This window comes from Piliocolobus tephrosceles, chromosome 2, assembly GCF_002776525.5.
Source record: "Piliocolobus tephrosceles isolate RC106 chromosome 2, ASM277652v3, whole genome shotgun sequence".
Lineage (NCBI taxonomy): Eukaryota > Metazoa > Chordata > Mammalia > Primates > Cercopithecidae > Piliocolobus > Piliocolobus tephrosceles.
This window is the reverse complement of record NC_045435.1, coordinates 176,978,190-177,001,144: the sequence shown is the minus strand read 5'-3', so window position 1 is coordinate 177,001,144 and position 22,955 is coordinate 176,978,190. Positions and strand designations below refer to the sequence as shown.

At 40.1% G+C, this 22,955-nt stretch overlaps 1 protein-coding gene across 3 annotated transcripts in view; it reads right to left on the bottom strand.

Annotated features, from left to right (window-relative positions):
- Positions 1–22,955, bottom strand: part of VEPH1 (ventricular zone expressed PH domain containing 1) — a 232,380-nt gene that overhangs the window by 139,413 nt on the left and 70,012 nt on the right. For all 3 annotated transcript variants that reach the window (XM_023223372.2, XM_023223373.2, XM_023223371.1), the window contains exons 5-6: positions 17,538–17,704; positions 3,205–3,414 (exon numbers count right to left, since the gene is read on the bottom strand). In XM_023223372.2, the coding sequence (XP_023079140.1) occupies positions 3,205–3,414; positions 17,538–17,704 (377 nt within the window). The remainder of the gene's footprint in view (positions 1–3,204; positions 3,415–17,537; positions 17,705–22,955) is intronic.

The following is a 22,955-nucleotide window of genomic DNA, read 5'->3' as shown; positions in this document are numbered from 1 at the left end:
GCTTAGATTACTATACTTATTCTCGGGACATCTGAACTTTAGCATTCCTTACAGCTAAAATAACTTTCTTACAGTAATATTTCAGGCATTACACATAATCAAGAAAGAGCATTATTTCTGAGCAAAGGAGCCTGCCTGACATTTATAGGTAATTTTATTAGACTGGTCCCAAATAAAATGGAATAATGGAATCAAATAATATCAGACCATAAAGGAGGTGATCCAGTGTAAAGTCATTAATTTTTGAGGAGAGAAAACAGATCCACAGATGTGAAATGAACTGACCACCTGCAACAGCAACAGTTGTTTGTTCTTCATCATTCTTTCTGCCTTTTTCCCCTGTTTAACTGGGCATGGGACCACCCAAATCCGGGTGACATGCTCCAGTCTCCCTTGCAGCTACATATGGTCATATTCAGCTTTATTCTATTTAGCTAATGGATTGTAAACAAAAGGTCGTGTGTGACGGCCTGAAAGATTCCTTCTCCCCCTCTCCCTTCCTGCTGGCTGAAAGACTGACGTGATGGGTGGAGACAGTGTCATCTTGGACCATGAGACAGAAGCTATTGCTTTCTGGTGCACTCAGGAATGGTAGAGCAATAAGGTAGAAGGAGCCTGAGTCTCTGAGTCTCTGAGAGAGATTGCCTTCTAGATTTCTTTATGTATAAGAAAATCAGATATCTATCTTTGTTTAAATTACTGTGGTTTTGGATTTTTGTGTTACTCTTAGCCAAGCCTACTCTAAACTGCTATATCAATAGTCTAGAAAATTATTAAATTGATTAGCAATAGCTTGCTAGAGGAGGGCAGCATGATGGGTGATGGGCAAGGCCTGATTCTAAATCTAACAGAAAAAGCACTTTAAATATTCTCTGTCTGGAGTTCCCAAATACTGATCCACAAATAGCTGCATCAGAATTACCCTGACAGAGGTTCCTGTAAATCCAGACTTCTGGTTCTCTTTTCAGGAGATTATGACTTAGTAGGCATTCTATGGGGTCCAAGACTGACATTGTTTTAAAGCTCCTCACATAACCCTGATATCCAGATACACTTGGTAACTATCTGATCTACAACTGTTCTCTGCTGTGGGTCTGGGGTGGGGGGTGAATCAGAACCACCAGAAAGATTTGTTTGTTTTGGGGAAAAAAGCAAACAAATTTGAATTCTAAAATAATTTATTCCTCAAGTTATTTAGACCCAACTCTCCTTCTCCTAGTACCCACCGAGAGTCACACAAATGTCACCAAATGAACTGTTCTCTTTCAGGTTAGCCTTTGATATGGTTTGGATCTGTGTTGCACCCAAATCTCATGTCGAATTGCAATCCTCAGTGTTGGAGGTGAGGCCTGGTGGGAGGTGACTGGATCACAGGGGTGGATTTCCCCCTCACTGCTGCTCTAATGAGAGTGAGTGAGTGCTCATGAGATCTGGTGCAGCACCTCCCCATTCTCTCTTCCTCCTGCTCTGGCCATGAGGTGCCTTCCTCCCCTCTGCCTTCCACCACGATTGTAGGTTTTCCTGAGGCCTCCCCAAAAGCTGAGCAGATGCCAGCATCATGCTTCCTGTTGCAGCCTTTGGAAGTGCAAGCCAATTAAGCCTCTTTTCTTTATAAATTACTTAGTCCCAGCTATTTCTTTATAGCAGTGCAAGAATAGATGGATACAGCCTTAGTTCAGCCAAACTGACAGTGACATAATTGCATGTGGTTAGACTGCATGTAGCTACTGCTTTTTGTTTTTCACAGATTACATTTTCCATGGGAGGTTAGTCAACACCAATGTGCATTACTATACATTAATGAATCATTTCTGACAAAAAGAATTACCATGAAAATGCAGAAAGACTTTACTTTTTAAAGATTCCAGGGCCTCACACCTCAGAGGTTGAATTTTTTGGTCCTTGCAAAGATCTGCAAGGTCAGCAGATTCAGTTAAACAGCTGTCAGACGAAGCTGGCCTAATAACACTCGGGCATACCAGTGGGTTCTCTTGGCAGAAAAGGTGACAGGTGGGGAAAACATTAACAGAAGGCAGAGTGTGGCGAGGCATTCCCAACAGCAGTGCACAGAAAGGGATTATACTAAGAATACATCTACACCAGAGAAATCCCCTTTCAAGATCCATCCTCACGTTGACAGGTGCAGGCTTGGGAACTCAGTTCTCCTGCCCTCCTCTGGAAAGCTAGAGTAGAAAGAGCCTCGACCAGGAGGAAGCCAGGCAGGACTCAAGGGGTTCACCATAACTCTGAGAAGAAATATAATCAAACAGCACCAAAGATGCATTTTAAGACAAAAATTCCAAAATGGATGCCGAAGATACCAAAGATCTAATTCTAACTGGGTTACTAACTCAGTCTGAGTTTGGGTAAGTCACATAACGTTTCTGTTTTTAAATTTTATCCTATGCAGAATCAAGGGATTGAACTTAATGACATATGAAATTCCTTTTAAAAGTTGGATAATTTTATATTTATTGAATAGCTAATTATATTATATATAAATAGGTTCAAGGAAAAGCTCTCAGTCAATTATAGATTTGTTTTTATTTTAAAATATAAAAATCCTAAATCCCAACATAAAATCATCAGAGAGACATGCATGTCTTTGAAACTTGAATTTCTGAAAACTTTCTTAATTGCTTAATCCCCATAAACTCTGATGGCATCCTGTTGTCCCTACTGAAAGATGCCATTATGCAAATATTTAGCCTAGTACTTTTAAACATCCACAAACGTTTATTTCACTCTCCCAAATAACATCAGTCAGAGGACTGAAAACATTCTGAACCCAGGCACTTATTGACATGATAGCTACAGGCTCTCATTAAAGGGTAGTCTATGAAATCTAATTCTGTGCTTACTGATGGTCTCCTGGGTTAAGAGAAATTCAACCTGAAATGAGATACAGCTCTTTTATTGGTTGTTGTTACTGCAAAGTGGTCTTGAATCTTTCGGTGCTCTCTCCATTTTAACCCTCCTTCTACAGGTGACACAGCAGTAATAAAAGACTTACTTCCTAAACCTTCCATATAACCCTGCTACTTGACTCAGAGGCCATTGCCCATGTAAAAGGATTGAAAGATAAATTGGAACTCCCAGAAATCCCAGGAAATATTTGTATGTCATAAAGCTCCAATAGATTAAATAGGTTGGATTAAGCGCCAGTGCAATTCAGGGGAATGGAGAGAAAAAAAACAAACTTACTTCATCCACATGCCCAACAGCTCCATAAATCCTTGCCATCTGTCCAATGAGGTAGGGGAATCTCTCACCAACCTCTTTCAGCATTGGAAGAAAACCATTCAAAGCCACTGGCTCATAGCCTGCTATCTCTATTAGGATGTTTAGGATGATGTCATTATGGGTTGAATCCTTCAAATGCCCAATTAGGAAAGGAATACACTTCTGAACTACCTATAAAGAGAGGGGGGAGGAGGAGGGAAGAAAGAAGGAAGAAAAAGAAAAGTTAATTAAATTGCAATTAATTTTGAAAGCAAAATTTTTTTGTATTAAACCTGAATTCAACACATTCTGGGACTATTACCGTCACTGGTACTCAGTCAAATCTCCCAAGTTTAGAATTTAAAATTTACAATAAAATCTTCAGAGCCTTTAGTTCCTGTTTCTTTTAATCTGTGCCTTACTGTTGAAGAGTGAAGTTTAAAATAATGCTTCAGTGTTGCTATTCATAAGTCAAATTTCGATGTGTTATTTCCTCATTGGGAATAGTACATTTCCTCCAACCACCATGAAAGCTGCAATTTAAAGGACAATTTAAGTAGGTAGGAGATCCTTGTTGACTTTAATCAAAGCCTTTAAATGGAGAAATCCAGTTTAGAAATGTTTAATAAATAAAAATATGAAAGCAGAAAAGATCTCCCACATTTTCTTCAATTTTCCATTGTGATCACAAAAATGTAATAATAAGATAAAACTATTAAAGCAAAATGATTTATACCATAGTCTCATATCTTAATTTTTTTCTTGATTCTTAATGCTTATATGAATGTAAAGGTGAAATTTATCCAAGAAAATGGAACTCTTTGGTGGAATAAAGACACTATGGTAATATGTCACATACTGATAATTTAAAGAATTGTTTTGTTTGCTAAAATAGAAGAATTAGAAAGGGAAACCTGTGGGAAGCTGAACAACGAAAGTGAAACAGAGTTGCCCATCCATATTTCTGCTTTATTTGTTTATTTTGTTTGTGTTTGATTTACTTTATTGATTTGTCATTTTTTGAGTAGGGTAGACTTTAAATGTAGCTTCCGCTATTAAAACCAGATCTGATACACAGCACCATCTGCCCAAAGTTGAACTCATAATCCACCCCCTGCCAAAAACCTGCTTCTCCCACCACCTCTTCTGGCTCTAAGTGCCTCCTTTTCCCATAAATTACACCATTATCCACCTGGCTACTCAAACTAGAAACTGTTTCTCTCTTACCAGCAGCTGTTATCCAAGCAATCACCAAGTCCTGTTGATTCCAATACCCAAGAATCCCACAGATTTGTCCACTCCCTTCTCTTTATATTCATCCATTCATTCACTCATTCACAAATACTGACTGAGTCTTTCCTATTTGCAAGCTGTAGGTGATGGGGATAGCAATAAGTCTGACCAGATTCACTGTTTAGTAAAGGAGACATTCGGTAAAAGAAATAATCACATCAGAAATGAACAATTATAATTTTAATAAATCCCATGTAGGGAAAATGTAGGGCTCTGTGAGAGACTGTCCCAGGGCCCTAATTGAGGCAAAGGGTCAGGGAAGGTCTCTTTCAGGGGGACATGGAGCTGAGATCCCTGACCCAGGCATCCCACACATGGGTTATTCCAACAGCCTCCTAACAGGTCTCCCTGCCTTCAGTCTTGCCCATCCAATCTCTTCTCAGATTTAGCCACAGTGGTGTTTTTTCCTGCCTTAAAACCCTACGGTCACTTGCCCTTTTTTTCATACCTGACTCCTATCCATCTTCCCACATTCAGTCCCTTGTCCACTTGGTCCACCTTCCCCCAGTCCAGATTCCACTACCTATCACACATCAACTATGATGAATTTTTTAAAAAAATTCTTAACTTGAGAAATTTTCTTTTGCATCTGGGATTTTACTCATGTGATCTGTTCTGCCTGGAATTCATGTTGCCCCTATTTTGCTTGAGTAGCTCCTGATCATTCTTGAGGCCTCAGATGAACTGTTATTTCCTTAAGAAACCTCCCTCAGCTCCTCTCCTTTTCCTTCTCAGGCTCTAGTGCCCTTGTGAAAGCTCCCACTGTACCCTAAATGGCCCTGAGCACATCCTTCACATAATTCCTTCTTACTGCTGCTCTAGATGCCTTTCAGGCTGGATTGAGAGCTCCACAAGGATAAGCATCATCCCATTCTTGTACACCATTGGATACCTAATGCCTTACACAGAGCTTATCCAGAAGGTGAGTTAGTAAGTTTTTGAGCAACAAATCAAAGGAAGATAAGTCTAATTTGTATAGAGTGACATCTGAACAAAACATCTCCCCCACCCCATAGTAAAGAGTTGTACACAATGTTTAAACATATACTGTCATGTATTACTACAAAACAACTAACAAGAACATAAAAGAAGAAAGTTTCTAGATAACTAAAATTATCCTATAGAGAGATTTACACTTCAGATTCATATCCAGTACTTTTTGAGGAAAGAATAGGGCTAGATTCTGGTAAATAGCATATACGAATGCACAGTTCTAGAAATGCTGCCTGTGCATTAGGAAGCAATTGTATCTTCTTCAGGAGAAGCCATGCGAGGTCCCTGGCATATATGGCAGAAGTGTCAGCCAGCTGCTCCAGGTCAGGGCAACATACTTAACCTCATGTTTTTAGCAATGAAAAATGCTTGCACATTTCCTGCCCCATTCTATAAAGTTTCATTTCCCAGTCCTTACTCTTCAGGTCCTGTTTCCTGAACACCAAGGTCTTTGTGACATGTGCTTCTCTCATGCCACTTTTACTCTAAAATTTAAACTTCAGCAATACGTCCCAAGCTACACAGCATGGGTTTTAGCTGTTGTCCCATAAAGAACAATTAAGAAGGAAAGAAAAAGAAGAAGTGAAGGAAGGAAGAGAAAGAGAGAAAGGAAAGAAAGAAAGAAAGAAAGAAAGAAAGAAAGAAAGAAAGAAAGAAAGAAAGAGAAAGAAAGAAGGAAGAGAGGAAGGAAGGAAGAAAGGAAACGGATGGAAGGAAGGATGGAAGGAGAAAGAGAAAGAAAGAAAGAAAAAGAAAGAAAGAAAAAGAAGGAAAGAAAGAAAGGAAGAAAGAAAGAAAAGAAAAGAAAGAAGACAGAAAGAGAAAGAAAGACGCTCAAGGCAAATACATACACGTGGGCATAGTTGAATCCACAGAAAGAGCAAGGGAAGAGAAGCCCTGAACAATGTAAATTAAATAATAACAATTTTACAAATTCAACAAAAGTTGATATTTTTTACTCTGAATTCCGAATAGCCTAAAGTTCATTACGATAATGATAGAAAAGATAGATATTTCTTGAAGTTTATCCACACATGAGAGACAAGTCTGCTTTGGGTTTTAGATAGATTATTCTTGGATTAGAAGGAATTTTATTTTCCAAACATAGGGCATTTCCTTAGGCTGGTGTCTTCAGTGCTTCCTCATTGAGAGCTGCCTTCCTGATGCAGGGAATGGTGGGCTTCACTGAGAGCCAAGTAGCAACTAAGAATAAGATTCTGGCTCCAGAGAGCAAGCTGACATGGACTTTGTTCAGGCTGTAAACAATGGACAGCTGAAAAAGCTACCAAACTGGCCTTGTTGCCTCAAATCTCTCTCCCTTCTGTTCAGGCTCCTCACTGCCACCAGACTCATAGCCCTCAAACTCCGATCTGATCACCTCAGGTTTCTCTTAGAGACTTTCAAAAATTTCTCATGGCCCATGGCCAAAATTCCAGTGCCATGGTATTCCAGACTCCGGTGTCTTTTTTGATGGGCCTATCTGCAGACTCTTCCCCCATGACCCAGTTACATGGCACTGATCACCCACACTGGCTTGAACACAGAGAGAAATCTTGTAGTTTCAAATTCGATCTCAAATCTCTACTTCTGGGAAATCTTCTCTCCACCCACCCTAACACACGCAGGACCTGACACTAGGGTACAAGCAGAGTCCTTCACACCACAAATACTCAGCTGCTATATAAAATGTTCTATCCTCCTCCCTGACAAATGTGCCTTTCTAACAATCTGTGATGCTTGATTTAAATTTAGAATGTTTGACCTCTGGAGAGAAAATAAGGAGAGATGTCTCCCAGTCCCCATTCCTTGTCCCATACCTTCTCTTCTATTTCCAACCCTGGCTTTGCCCTGCATGTGAACACCCCAGTCCACACATGCAAGCTCTTCTAGGCTACCTCTCAAGAATATGGGGTCAACTGTTGGCATGGCTTGTTCTCAGGAGAACAGACCCAAGGACCAAGTATTCACAAGTCCTGGAAGCAGGTTTGAGATACCTGGGAAAGGAATTCCAAGGTCTCAGTTACCTGAATTGAGTTTAGTGGGCTAAAGAGTAGATGGGAACTGAGGGTGCAAGTAAAGAAGGGCCCAAACAGAATGCTCTAAACCAAGTAGCCCAGCATAGGGCCTCAGCCCTGAATTCCCTGGTTTTTCCTGGGTAGAATTAGTCACTTCCTCTTCTGTGCCCCCATAGCAGTCTATTTACGAGTTTGGCATTTTGTCATTGAAGTTTTATGGATACATCTCCCAGACCATGTGCACCTTGAGGATATGGCCACCTGAATACAGTGCCATAACTTAATTTATAGCAATAACATTTCAAATCTTATGTAAAGAATAAATTTTTTGAGCAATTAAAGTCTCAGGATACAAAATCAATATGCAAAAATCACTAGCATTCCTATATACCAACAGCAGGCAAGCAAAGAGCCAAATCATGAATAAATTCCCATTCACAATTGCTACAAAGAGAATAAAATACCTTGGAATACACTAACAAGAGAAGTGAAGGACCTCTTCAAGGAGAACTACAAACCACTGCTCAAGAAAATCAGAGAGGACACAAACAAATGGAAAAACATTCCATGGTCATGGATAGGAAGAATCAATATTGTGAAAATGGCCATACTGTCCAAAGCAATTTATAGATTCAATGCTATTCTTATTAAACTACCACTGACCTTCACAGAATTAGAAAAAACTATTTTAAAATTCATTTGGAACCAAAGAAGAGCCCAAATAGCCAAGACAATCCTAAGTAAAAAGAATAAAACTGGAGGCATTATACTACCCAACCTCATACTAAACTGCAAGCCTACAGTACCAAAACAGCAGAGTACCAGTACAAAAACAGACACACAGACCAATGGAACAGAACAGAGATCTCAGAAATAAGACTGCACATTTACAATCATTTGATCTTCAACAAACCTGACAAAAACAAGCAAGGGGGAAAGGATTTTCTATTCAATAAACGGTGCTGGGAGAAGTGGCCAGCCATATGCAGAAAACTGAAACAGGACCCCTTCCTTACGCCTTATACAAAAATTAACTCAAGATGGATTAAAGACTTAAATGTAAAACCCCAAACGATCAAAACCCTAGAAGAAAATCGAGGCAATACTATTCAGGACACAGGCACAGGTAAAGATTCATGATGAAAACATCAAAAGCAATTGCAACAGAAGCAAAAATTGACAAATGGGACCTAATTAAAGAGCTTCTGCACAGCAAAAGAAGCTATCATCAGAGTGAATAGATAATCTACAGAATGGGAGAAGATTTTTGCAATCTATCCATCTGACAAAGGTCTAAAATCCAGAATCTACAAGGAACTTTAACAAATTTGCAAGAAAAAAAACAAACAACACAATTAAAAAGTGGGCAAAGAATGTGAACAGCCATTTCTCAAAAGAAGACATTCTTGTGGTCAACAAACATGAAAAAAAGCTCAACATCGCTGATCATTAGAGAAATTCAAATCAAAACCACAGTGAGATACTGTCCCACGGCAGTCAGGATAGCAATTACTAAAAAGTCAAGAAGAAATAAATGCTGGCGAGGTTGTGGAGAAAATGGAACATTTTTACACTATTGGTGGGAATGTAAATTAGTTCAACCATTTTGGAAGATAATGTGGTGATTCTTCAAAGATCCAGAACCAGAAATAGCATTTGACCCAGTAATCTCATTAGTGGGTATATACCCAAAGGAATATAAATCATTCCATTATAAAGATACATGCATGCATATGTTCATTGCAGCACCATTTGCAATACCAAAGACATGGGGTCAACCCAAGTACCCATCAATGATAGACTGGATAAAGAAAATGTGGCGCATATATACCATCGACTACCATGCAGTCATAAAAAGGAACAAGATCATGTCCTTTGCAGGGACATGGATGGAGCTGGAAACCACTATACTCAGCAAACTAATGCAGAAACAGAAAACCAAACACCTCATGTTCTCATTATAAGTGGGAGGTGAGCGATGAGAATACAAGCATACGATGTGGGAGGGGTGGAACAACACACACTGGGGCCTGTTGGGAGGCTGCGGGGAGGGAGAGAATCAGGTAGAATAGCTAATGCATGCTTGGCTTAATAACCAGGTGATGGGTTGATCTGTGCAGCAAACCACCATGGCACACATTTACCTATGTAACAGACCTGCACATCCTGCCCATGTACCCCAGAACTTAAAAGTTGAAGGAGAAAATAAAAAGCAATTATGCACACACACACATGTGTTGGCACACACTTCCTCTTCAATTAGTCTTCATGCCCAGTTTTATCTTGTAATTACTTTGGCTAGCATTAAGAATCTACTAATCTCTAGAAATGTACAAAATGATTGCCATTCTTTTTATTTACTAATTCCCACCATACTGAAAAACATTATATATTCCAAAAACCATAGTTCTGCTCTAAACTTCAGAACAGTCTATATATTCCAGCACTCCATCTTCTTAACGTTCTGTAAATGACTTCTTATTTTAAATAAATACCAAAAGGGACCCTGAGTATTGTTGGCCTCGATTAGGTGTGTGAATAGGAATGCTCTACATTGTTGTGTGAAAATCCTAGAAAATAATTCTCTCCTCTAGGGAACAGATCACAAAAGCAGCTCCTCTGTGTCTGAACATTCATCACCGGAAGACTGCCCTTGCCACTTCCTGCCACTCATTGCTGTGTGCTTGGGGCTAGAAGCTAATGTCCCAGAGATAACAACAGATTTGCTTATATGTGTTACTAAACTCTGTTCCTTTCGTTGGCTAGACTACAGCATGGTTTACAGCAGCCAAGATTACAGACTTGATTCTCACAAAGGCCACTTGGAAAACTGACCACCCAGCCTTTTTCTGTAAATGGATCCTGAGAATTCTCTGGAGGTACCAGTTATAAATTACTAGCCATGAACTGCCTCCTTCCATCTGACAAGGATAGTGTCCTGAAAAGTAGGATGCCGAGAGGGCAATGATAGAGGAAGGGGACCCACCTGCTCAGTTAGCCACATCCTGGAGCTCACAGATACGTGGATGCTGAAGCGAGGCTACCTTCACAGTCTCGTGGACTAGTCAGCTTTATGTAGAGAAATTTTTTTTCAAGGGCCAACTGTTGATCCTCCGGCCCTGGAAAACCATGTTATCCCAGGTCACAGAGGGTGAGTAGTGAGAAGGGCATTCGGGACACATGAAACATCCCTGCACATTGCCTTCCCTAGAGAGCCCACTCAGTTTACCTCCAAGTTACACAGCATCAGAAATGCTTTAATGCAGGAACAGAAGCTTTACTTGAATTCCAGTTTCACAAAGTCAAAGCCTCCTTATTTAGCTTCCTCTTTTGCCTGAAATGAAAGCTTAACTTGAAAGCTTCAGTCTAAATTTCTGGTTGTCGCCACTTATTTCCCTTCTCAGTAAACCACTTCTCCACATTTCCTTCCATCTCCCTTGCTCACTGTCTAATTAAGGAAGGGGTGAGAGAGAAGGTGAATCAGGTGGTTTCTGTATTGTACCACCTGTGGCACCTTTGAAATCAAGGGTGCACTCTAGTTCTAGGGGTGCTGGCAGCAGGAACAGAGCACGAAAAGCTGAGGGAGGCAAGTGGAGAGGCTGCTTTACCATGAAGGTAGGGCTGACAGGAAACAGGACTCCACAATCCCCCCCATTACAACTTCTTCTCCCCAGGTAGGATCCTGGCATGGGTGGGGTCCATCCACATCACTCTAGGTGCTTCCTAAACCCTGGCCTCTTTGTTCTGGGATCCACACGCAGCACCCACAATACCTAGCAGAACATGAGTTCACCCTCTCCTCATTTTGTTTACTCTCCTTCTCTTGTCTAGCCACCCTCCAACTGCCCTCTCTTTCTCACCTTCTCCTGTATCTTCTGGAACTTTCATTTGCTTCACCAGCCATAGCCTTACAGCCTTGATTCTTTAGTGTGTTGAGGTCAAAAGATTTCATTGGTTGGAATTAGACTGGGTTTGTATTGCAGCTTGGCCTGATCTATCTGGCTTTGGGAAAGTGACCTAGCTAGTGTGAGGCCCAGATGGTTTTAGGATGGTTTTAGGGAAGGTAGTATGACTCTGATGGTCAGTGGGGGACATGAAAGTTGAAAGGCTGATAAAGATGAAGTGGATGTGAAAAGCCACCTCAGCCACCAAGTCACCCTTTGGTACCACCACTGTTCTTAATAACCTCTCCAAACTTTGGCTTCTCTATTTATAAAATAAGCTTGTTGTGGGAAACAAATGAGATGTCTGTGATACACCTACATAGTGCCTGGTACATGGTATGAGCTCAGTCACTATTAGTGCTATTGTCCACCCTCCCCTGCCTGCTGGGACCAGCACTGAGGAAACTCCTCCTCTGTTAGCCTTCTCTATAGTGGAAGTGGAAGCTGCCCAGTTATTTCCCCAGTTGGGGACCTCTGTTCTAGGTGATCCAATAATCCTTCAACTCCACTCCTCGACCCAAACTCTATGGCAGTTTTGCTCATCCTTTCTGTCCTGAGTCCTTTCCAAAATTGGTTTTCTCACTTGTGCTCTGGAATACATTTCCCATCTTCCTCCAGCACCTTGTTCTGTCTCCTATTTCCTCTCGCATCTTCAATTCCTTATTCTTATTGTGTCTTTAACCCTCCTTGTTTCTTCTAAACTTCCTGAATTGGCAGTCCATACTCACATGGTCCTTTCCTAACCTTCCCTTCCACGTGCAATCCACAATAAATGACTGACTTCTCCCACTCCACCTCACAAATGCTGCCTTTTGTAAAAAAGATACAACTGATGAGCCCCAATTGCCAAATCCAAGGTCAATGCCTGCCTCTTGTCTTTTTTACTTCTCTGGACCTTGACCCTGTTGAGCCACTTTTTCCCCTTTCACAGCATGAGTTTTCCTGGTTCTTCATGTCTTCACTCTTTTTGTCTCTTATTAATTTGTTCATTTCTTAATTCAATAACTTTTTATTCAAATCATACTATGTGACCCAGCACTACACTAGGGAGTGCATATGAATATGTAGGTAAGAGTCCTATGTACCTTAAGGAGTTTATTGTGCACCAAAAGAAACAGTCTTGCAAAAATAATGACATATTGCTCTAGGGGCAAAAGGGACAGTGCATACCAGCAACATAGAACTCCCCAGTCCTCTGCCTGAGCTCTAGCCTTGCTACTCAAAGTGTGGTCCCTTGAAGCAACAGCAGCAGCACCATATGGGTACTTGTAAAAAAGACACAGTTGGGTCCCCAGTTGTGTCTACTGAAACTACTGAACCAAAATCCCTGGGAGTGAGGCTCAGGCATTAGTCATCCTTGTTGGTCTCATCTCCTGAAGCTTCCTATGAATTCTGCTCTCCAATATCCAAGATTCCCAGCTCTGAATCATCCGCATAAAAGTATGCATTTTTCAGGGTATGGCTCTGATGTCACCCCCTTTGTGGGACTTCATGGCATCTATTTCCCCCTAAAGTAGAATTCATTACCCCCTCTCTCTGTTTATGCCATTTGCAAAGCATTTATCACCTTGTTTAATTTGGCTCTATATTTGTTCTCAGTTTGGTTCTATGAATGTTTATTGAGCACTATCAGATACTGTGGAAAAGTCTAAGATACAGAGGAAAGAAGAAATCATTTCTTGTCAAAGGAGCTTGCAGTCTATTGTGGCTAATTATGCATACGACTATTCTTTCTTGCTTTTCTTTGAATAATTTGGATGTTGAATACAAATGTTCCAGTCTTCACTTTAGCATTGATTTTTTTTCAAGTGGTGGATAGTGAAATTATAAAGAAATGGGACAACCATAATTGAATAACCTTGGGCTAACCATTCATATTCACTGGCCACACATGTTGGTTGATATGGTTGAGCTCTGTGTCCTCACCTAAATCTCATCTTGAATTGTACTCCCATAATTCCCACATGTTGGGGGAGGGACCTAATAGGAGATAATTTGAATAATGGGGGCAGTTTCCCCCAAACGTTTTTCATGGTAGAGAATAAGTCTCATGAGATCTGATGGTTTTATCAGGGGTATCCGCTTTTGTATATTCCTCATTTTCTCTTACTGCCACCATGTAAGAGGTGCCTTTTGCCTTCCACCATGATTCTGAGGCCTCCCCAGCCATGTGGAACTGTAACTTGAATTAAACCTCTTTTTCTTCCCAGTCTTGGGTATGTCTTTATCAGCAGCATGAAAATGGACTAATACAGTAAATTGGTACCAGTGGAGTGGGGCGTTGCTGAAAAGACACCCGAAAACGTGGACCTGACTTTGAAACTGGGTAACAGGCAACGGTTGGAACAGTTTGGAGGGTTCAGAAGAAAACAGAAAAATGTGGGAAAATTTGGAACTTCCTAGAGACTTGTTGAACAGCTTTGACCAAAACACTGAAAGGAATATAGACAATAAGGTCCAGGCTGAGGTGGTCTCAGATGGAGATGAGAAACTTGTTGGAAATTACAGCAAAGGTGATGCTTGTTACGTTTTAGCAAAAAGACTGGTAGCATTTTGCCCCTGCCCTAGGGATTTCTGGAACTTTGAACTTGAGAGAGATGATTTAGGGTATCTGGCAAATAAGTTTCTAAGCAGCAAAGCATTCAAGAGGTGACTTGGGTGCTGTTAAAGACATTCAGTTTTACAAGGGAAGTGGAGCATAAAAGTTTGGAAAATTTGCAGCCTGACAATGTGATAGAAATGAAAAACCCATTTTCTGAGGAGAAATTCAAGCTGGCTGCAGAAATTTGCATAAGTAACAAGGAGCCAAATGTTAATCCCCAAGACAATGGGGAAAATGTGTCCAAGGCATGTCAGAGGTCTTCATGGCAGCCCCTCCCATCACAGGCCCAGAGACCTAGGAGGAAAAAACGGTTTCATGGGCAAGGCCCAGGGCCCCCATGCTGTGAGCAGTCTAGGGACTTGGTGCCCTGTGTCCTAGACACTCCTACTGTGACTGAAAGGGGCCAAAGTACAGCTCGGGCCATGACTTCAGAGGGTGCAAACCCCAAGCCTTGACAACTTCCATGAGGTGTTGAGCCTGCAGGTGCACAAAAGTCAAGAATTGAGGTTTGGGAACCTCTGCCTAGATTTCAGAGGCTGTATGGAAATGCCTGGATGTCCAGACAAAAGTTTGCTGCAGGGGCAGGGCTCTCATGGAGAACCTTTCCTAAGGCAGTGCAGAAGGGAAATGTGGGGTCAGAGCCTCCCCACAGTGTCCCTACTGGGGCACCAGCCTGTGAAAGCAGCCAGGAGGGAGGCTGTACCCTGAAAAGTCACAGGCGTGGAGCTGCCGAAGACCATGGGAACCCTTGCATTGGTGTGACTCAGATGCGAGACATGAAGTCAATGGAGATCACTTCGGAGCTTTAATATTTGAGTGCCCTGCTGGATTTCAGACTTGCATAGGACCTGTAGCCCCTGGCTTTGACCAATTTCTCCCATTTGGAACAGTTGTATTTATCCAATGTAACTTGCTTTTGATTTTACAGGCTCACAGGCAGAAGGCACTTGCCTTATCTTAGATGAGATTTTGGACTGTGGACTTCTGTGTTAATGCTGAAATGAGTTAAGACTTTAGGGGACTGCTGGGAAGGCATGGTTGGTTTTGAAATGTGAGGAAATGAGGTTTAGATGGTCCAGGGATGTAATGTTATGGTTTGGCTCAGTGTCCCCACCAAAATCTCATCTTGAATTGTACTCCCATGATGCCCAAATGTTGTGGGAGGGACGCAGTGGAAGATAATTTGAATTATGGGGGTGGTTTCCCCCATACTGTTCTCCTGGTAGTGAATAAGTCTCATGAGATCTGAAGATTTTATCAGGGGTGTCTGCTTTTGCATGGGGTTTCTCATTTTCTCTTCCTGCCACCATGTAAGGAGTGCTTTTTGCCTCCTGCCATGATTCTGAGGCCTCCCCAGCTATGTGGAACTGTAAGTTGAATTAAATCTCTTTTCTTCCCAGTCTTGGGTATGTCTTTATCAGCAGCATGAAAATAGAATAACACATTGGTACCCTCCAGAATCCATTTCGAATTCCCTCTTCCTGGCAGCCTCTAGTTTCTGTCTGTGTATCCTCCAGTTCCAGAGAAGCTCTAGAGGTAGAGCATGTATCCTAAACAGACAGAATATCAAGACTTCTGTTAGGTGTTGGTGGCAGTGATAGCTGTAGGGGAAGCATAGTGCCAAGAGAGCCCCTAGCACCTATTTGGAAATGACAAGGAGAAAGCCTGTGGAAAATGGAAGCCTAGAAGTCAAATCTGAGAAATCAAAATAGAGAAAGAAATTGTTTGTTCACATTATTTTTGAACCAAACCTCATCTGATTTTTTTCCCATCACATTAGCCATAAATTCCTATCATTGATGAAACTATTGTGTTTTGGGTGTTCTATTACTGATAATCATAAGCCTCCTAATTGTTATAATATTCTACTTGAATCCAAAGAATAACAACTGATTTGCTATCTGAGAAATGAACCTTTGCTTTCACTATAGGCTGACTAATTCACAAATAAAGTTAAGTGTAGGTCTTTCTCTTGGTCTTACCTGAGAAACTACAGATTCCTAGAACTGCATGATGACATTAAACTTTCTTTAACGCCATTCTACAATAGCTACAGATTCGCACATCTCTTGCCTTTTGTTTGTTTGTTTGTTTGTTTGTTTGTTTGTTTTGAGACAGAGTCTCACTGTATCACCCAGGCTGGAGTTCAGTGGCTCGACCTCAGCTCACTGCAACCTCTGCCACCTGGGTTTAAGCGATTCTCCTGCCTCAGCCTCCGGAGTAGCTGGGATTACAGGCTCCTGCCACCATGCCCGGCTAATTCTTCTTTATATTTTTTATTTTTTTGAGACAGAGTCTTGCTCTGTTGCCCAGGCTGGAGTGCAGTGGCACAATCTTGGCTCAGTGCAACTTCTGCCTCCTGAATTCAAGTGATTCTCCTGCTTCAGCCTCCTGACTAGCTGGAATAACAGGCACGCACCACCATGCCCAGCTAGTTTTTGTATTTTTAATAGAGACAGGGTTTCACCATGTTGGCCAGGCTGGTTTTGAACTCCTGACCTCGTGATCTGCCTGCCTCAGCCTCCCAAAGTGCTGGCATGAGCCAGTACTCTGCCTGACCCATTTGTTGCTTTTTATTACTGTATCTGTATGGTTAATTTTTTAATTTTTAATTTTTATTTTTTTATGTCTTTATTTTTAAGACAGGGTCTCACTCTGTCACCCAGGCTGGAGTGCAGTAGCATGATTTTGGCTCACTGTAGCCTCAATTTCCCTGGCTCAGGTGATTCTACCACCTCAGCCTCCTGAGTAGCTAGGACTACAGGTGCCTCCTCCATGCCCTGCTAATTTTTGTATTTTTTGTATAGACAGAGTTTCACCATGTTGTCCGGACTGGCCTCAAGTGATTCACCCACCTCAGCCTCCCAAAATGTTGAGATTACAGGCACGAGCCACCGTGCTTGGCCTGTGATGGTTAATTTTATGTGTCAACATGACTGGGTCATGGGGCACCCAAGTATTTTTTAAACATTATTTCTGGGTGTGTCTGTGAGGGTGATTTCAGATGAGATTAGCATTTTAATGGGTTGACTGAATAAAGCAGATTGCCCCTGCAATATGGGTGGGCCTCATCCAATTATCTGAGGGCCTGAAAAGAACAAAAAGGTGGAGGAAGAGAGAATTTGCTCTCTGCCTGATTTTGTGAGCTGGAACATTGGTCTTCTCCTGTCCTCAGCCTGTAACTTATGCCATCGGCTCTCCAGTTCTCAGGCTTTCAGACTTGAATTGAAATTATGCCACTGGTTTTCCTTGGCATCTAGCTTGCAGATGACAGATGGGACTTCTTAGCCTCCATAATTTCATGAGCCAATTTCTCATTATACAAATATAATAAGTAGATGAGTGCTTTCACTTAAAAATGGACATGTATAAATGTATGAGACAGGAAAGCCTAAGCACATATGCTGTTCACACACAAAGAAACATGCCTGGTTGCGTGGACCATGACATATACAATATACTTTTTACCTCGACTTGTTTTTTCTTTGCTGCTACATGCAAAAGCCGTAGTAGATGGTACTGTTCTGGCTGTTCCAGCTGAGACATCAAGGCTAGGAGTTCTGTCAGGTGTCTATTAATTGGCTGAGGCTGCTTTTCATACACAACAGGTAACACTCTCAACAACATGGTGTTACCTGTTAAGGGAACAATAAAGGAAATGATGACTTTATCAAGCCATGAGCAACAGAAATAACATTATTACCAATGTAATAATATTGGCACTTACACATTAAATAGCACAGACTGATAGCCAATTCTTTTGCTAAAAATAACATGGTACCTTATTCTGAGATTAAAACGTGATTTACACTGATTCCACAAGAGGAAATATTTTATGATATAATCAGCACCATTAACTAATGAAAAATTTTCCTGAGTAATGCACCATGGGGATAGAGGAACTCTGACAGTAATCAGACCACACCCTTGAGAAGGAAACAGTTCCAGTAAAGAATTACTGAAGATAAACAAAATTTGGATGATGTTTAAATGAAAGCTAAGCAGTGCTGTAATCATGGACCTAAATGAAACTGAACAACAGTAAAAGTGCAGAGGAATGAATTCACATTCCTGGAAGATACAGAATCATAATTTAGTCAACTCATATTCAGAAACTATGCTTATTTTATGAATAGTTTAAGAAGTAGTAATGCACATTTAAATCCACAATTTCTGCACTATTTCAAGGGAAGTTTAGCCTCAGCTGGTTTGTCACACATAATTTCCTCAAAGATATGTATAGACAACTAGATTTATAATGGCAAAACCTCAAGAAATATATTACATAAGGTATAGAAACTTATCTGCAATCAACATATGGGCAACATCTGCTTATCACTTTATGGTATGGATTTTTTTTTTTTTCCTCAAAATCCTCATAAGTACTTAAATGTCTCAGGGAAATTGTTTCTAGGGATTTCTTGAACAACAATTTTCTTGACTCTATTTACTTTTACTTTAAATTTGACTTTGTATATAGAAGCCGTACACAGAAAGAATCAAATAAGCATGAATTACACATATATGGACCTTCATTAAATGGTAGGAACATGCCTATATATAAAAGACAATTATTAAAGAGAGAAGGCCAGAATTTTCAGAATATCAATATCTAAATTTAATGAAAGCGTGATTCTGGATAAAATTGAATGAATTTGGGAGACAATAAAAAATGAGAATTTTTTTCCCCACATGTAGTTCATAGAATAAGTCTAAAACAGGTTTTATCATGTTCTCCAGAATACAAGTTGTTGGAAATATTTACAATTTTCTTTAAAATGTTGTGTTTACCAGTATTTATTTTCAATAATTTAATGTTCAACAATTTGCTTTGTTCTCTGTTTATTTTACTATGAGTGTCTCCTTAAAAGATCAGGAATTTTTTTAATGCAATACCCAATTTGTACAGCCCACATTAGATCATAGAACTTAGTTATGAGGACATACTGGTCAACTGCTAAAAATGGTCACGTTAAAAGGGACTGTAGTTGCCGTCTAAGACAGGAAACCGTTGTGTGGCATTTTGTTACAAAACTCACTACAGGCCCTGACAGCCTTGAAGGGAAAAACCCCAGATTAGTCATTTTCAGCTGACTTGAATTTCAATCAAATAATACAAAAATAAATGCAGAACTTTTGCAGAAATCTTATAAATTCCATTAGTAAATAATAGCTTCTTTTAAATTATGAAATAGTTCAAGTCATCAAACAAATGTAGGCAATAATATAAGGAGCATTGGTGTGCCTACCAACCAGATTTGTCAAAACTTAACCTTATATCATAAGTGCTTTTCATCCCATTTGTTTCGTTTTCTCCCCAGAGGCAACCATCATCCTAAAGGTAGTATTTATGACCTCCATAAGTATTTTTACACTTTAATTACATGCATATATATCAATAAACATTTTATAGTATGGTTTTGGATGTTTTAAAATTTTATATGAATACCATCATACTCTACATATCCCTTTGCAACTTATTTTTTTCTATTCAACATTTTGTAGAAGTTGTACCTCCAAGAAGCTCTCCTTCATTTATTCTCACAGCCATATGTTATTCCAGTGTATAAATATGCAACAACTTATTTATATACATTCTGTGATTGAAAGACATTATGTTGTTATTATTATTTGTTGCTTTAATCAATAATGCTGAAATAACTGTCTCTGTGCAAAAAATGAGAGATATTTCATAGTGTAGTGTTTCTGAGTCTAATGTGCTTAGAAGTCACTGGGCATATCTTTAAAACACAGATGTTGATTCAACAGATTGGAGGTAGGGTTTGAGAGTCTGAATTTCTAACCAGCTCTCAGGTGACACTAATGGTCCCTGGACCACATAGTTAAGTGGCAAAGCACTGGGTATGTCCCTAGGAGTTGACTTTGTAGATGTTCCAAAATTTCTTTGTGAAGCAGTTGTATTCATTTTCTATAGTTGTCATTAGAAATTATCTCAAAATTAGTGGCCTAAAATAACACAAATTTATTATCTTATATTTTGGTAGTTCAGAAGTCTGATGTAAGTCTCACTAACATAAAATCAAATGTGTGCCCAGGGTTGGGTTCCTTCCTGGAGGCTCTAGGAGAGAATTTATTTCCTTGGCTTAACCAGTGATATACTTTGGCTCCGTGTCCCCACCAATCTCATCTTGAATTGTAATCCTCACATGTTGAGGGAGGGTCCTGGTGGGAGGAGGTTGTATCATTTGGGTGATTTTATCCATGCTGTTTTCTTGATAGTGAGGGAGTTCTCATGAGATCTGATGGTTTAAAAGTGGCAGTTTCCCCTGTACTTTCCCTCTTTCCTGCTGCCATGTAAGATGTGCCTTGTTTCCCCTTCGCTTTCTGACAGGATTGTAAGTTTCCTGAGGTCTCCTCAGCCACGTGCAACTGTGAGTCAACTGTGAGTCGTGCCCTACAAAGGACACGAACTCATCCTTTTTTATGGCTGCATAGTATTCCATGGTGTATATGTGCCATATTTTCTTAATCCAGTCTGTCACTGATGGACATTTGGGTTGATTCCAAGTCTTTGCTATTGTGAATAGTGTTGCAATAAACATACATGTTCATGTGTCTCTATAGCAGCATGATTTAAAATCCTTTGGGTATATACCCAGTAATGGGATGGCTGGGTCAAACGGTATTTCTAGTTCTAGAGCCTTGAGGAATCGCCACACTGTCTTCTACAATGGTTGAACTAGTTTACAGTCCCACCAACAGTGTACAAGTTTTCCTATTTCTCCACATCCTCTCCAGCACCTGTCATTACCTGATTTTTTTAAATGATTGCCATTCTAACTGGTGTGAACAAAGCTGGAGGCATCATGCTACCTGACTTCAAACTGTACTACAAGGCTACAGTAACCAAAACAGCATGGTACTGGTACCAAAACAGAGAATATAGACCAATGGAACAGAACAGAGTCCTCAGAAATAATACCACACATCTACAGCTATCTGATCTTTGACAAACCTGACAAAAACAAGAAACGGGGAAAAGATTCCCTATTTAATAAATGGTGCTGGGAAAATTGGCTAGCCATAAGTAGAAAGCTGAAATTGGATCCTTTCCTTACTCCTTATATGAAAATTAATTCAAGATGGATTAGAGACTTAAATGTTAGACCTAAAACCATAAAAACCCTAGAAGAAAACCTAGGGAATACCATTCAGGACATAGGCATGGGAAAGGACTTCATGTCTAAAACACCAAAAGTAACAGCAACAAACGCCAAAATTGACAAATGGGATCTAATTAAACTAAAGAGCTTCTGCACAGCAAAAGAAACTACCATCAGAGTGAACATGCAACCTACAGAAAGAAATAAAATTTTTGCAATCTACTTGTCTGACAAAGGGCTAATATCCAGAACCTACAAAGAAGTCAAACAAATTTACAAGAAACAAACAAACAACCCCATTAAAAAGTGGGCAAAGGATATGAACAGACACTTCTCAAAAGAAGACATTCATACAGCCAACAGACACATGAAAAAATGCTCATCATCCCTCACCATCAGAGAAATGCAAATCAAAACCACAATGAGATACCATCTCATACCAGTTAAATAAGATGTTATAATTAGCTGTGTCTTACATTAAATTGTTGCTTAGGTATCCCATAGCTGTTGTAGCTACTGTAAATGAAAACTTTATTTTCAAAGGCGTTTTCTATTTATGTGCTGGTATTAATAAAGCAATAGATTTTTATATGTTGATCTTATAGCCAACAAAAGTTGCTCAGTTCTTATTAATAATGTCTTTTGAGTCTCTTAGATTTTTCTGTATGTGGATGATCCACTCATGATAAATGATAACAACTTTATTTCTTTCCATCCTAATCCTTATGTTTCTTCTCCTTATGTCCTTATGTCCTACTTTACGGGCAGGGACTTCCAATACACGCTTCGATGAATAGAGTCACTGTCCACAGGTATCCTTGTGTTAATCCTGTTTTCAAAAGTATGTTACCATGGATTTACAATTACATATGTATCTGTTTCTATAGGTTTTGGTATTTATGTTTTTTCAGTTTAAGTAAGTTCCTGTCTGCTTTCTAGTTTGATTATTTTGAGTGTTGAATTTTATCAAACATTTTTCTCATCTGTTGATATGATTATTCTTCTCCTATAAACTGTTAATGTAATACATTAACAGCTGTTCTAACATTTAACCAATCTTGCAGTCTTAGAAGAAACTTAACTTGCTAATGATATATTTTTATGCATATTGCTCTGCATAATGTGTATTTTTATGCATATTGCTGTGTCTGTTTGGCTAATGCTTTATTTAGAGCTATTGCATTTATATTCTTTTTTTTTTTTTTTGAGACGGAGTCTCGCTCTGTCGCCCAGGCTGGAGTGCAGTGGCCGGATCTCAGCTCACTGCAAGCTCCGCCTCCCAGGTTTACGCCATTCTCCTGCCTCAGCCTCCCGGGTAGCTGGGACTGCAGGCACCCGCCACCACGCCCGGCTAATTTTTGTATCTTTTAGTAGAGACGGGGTTTCACAGTGTTAGCTAGGATGGTCTCCATCTCCTGACCTCGTGATCCGCCTGCCTCGGCCTCCCAAAATGCTGGGATTACAGGCGTGAGCCCCTGCGCCCGGCTGCATCTACATTCTTAATGAGACAGGTTGCAGTTTTCCCTTCTTGTATTGTCCTTGTCTCTTTTTGGTATCATACTTAGTAGACATGTAAAACGAATTTAGCACATTTCTGAACACTCTATTCTCAGAAGCAGTTTGTATAAGATGGGGATTATGTGTTCCTTGAATGTTTGGTAGAACTTGCCCATCGAACTATCTGGGCAGTACTCTATATATTTCATTATATCAAACCTTAAATTACGTAGTTTAAGTTTCTGTATACTTTGGCAGGCTTTTC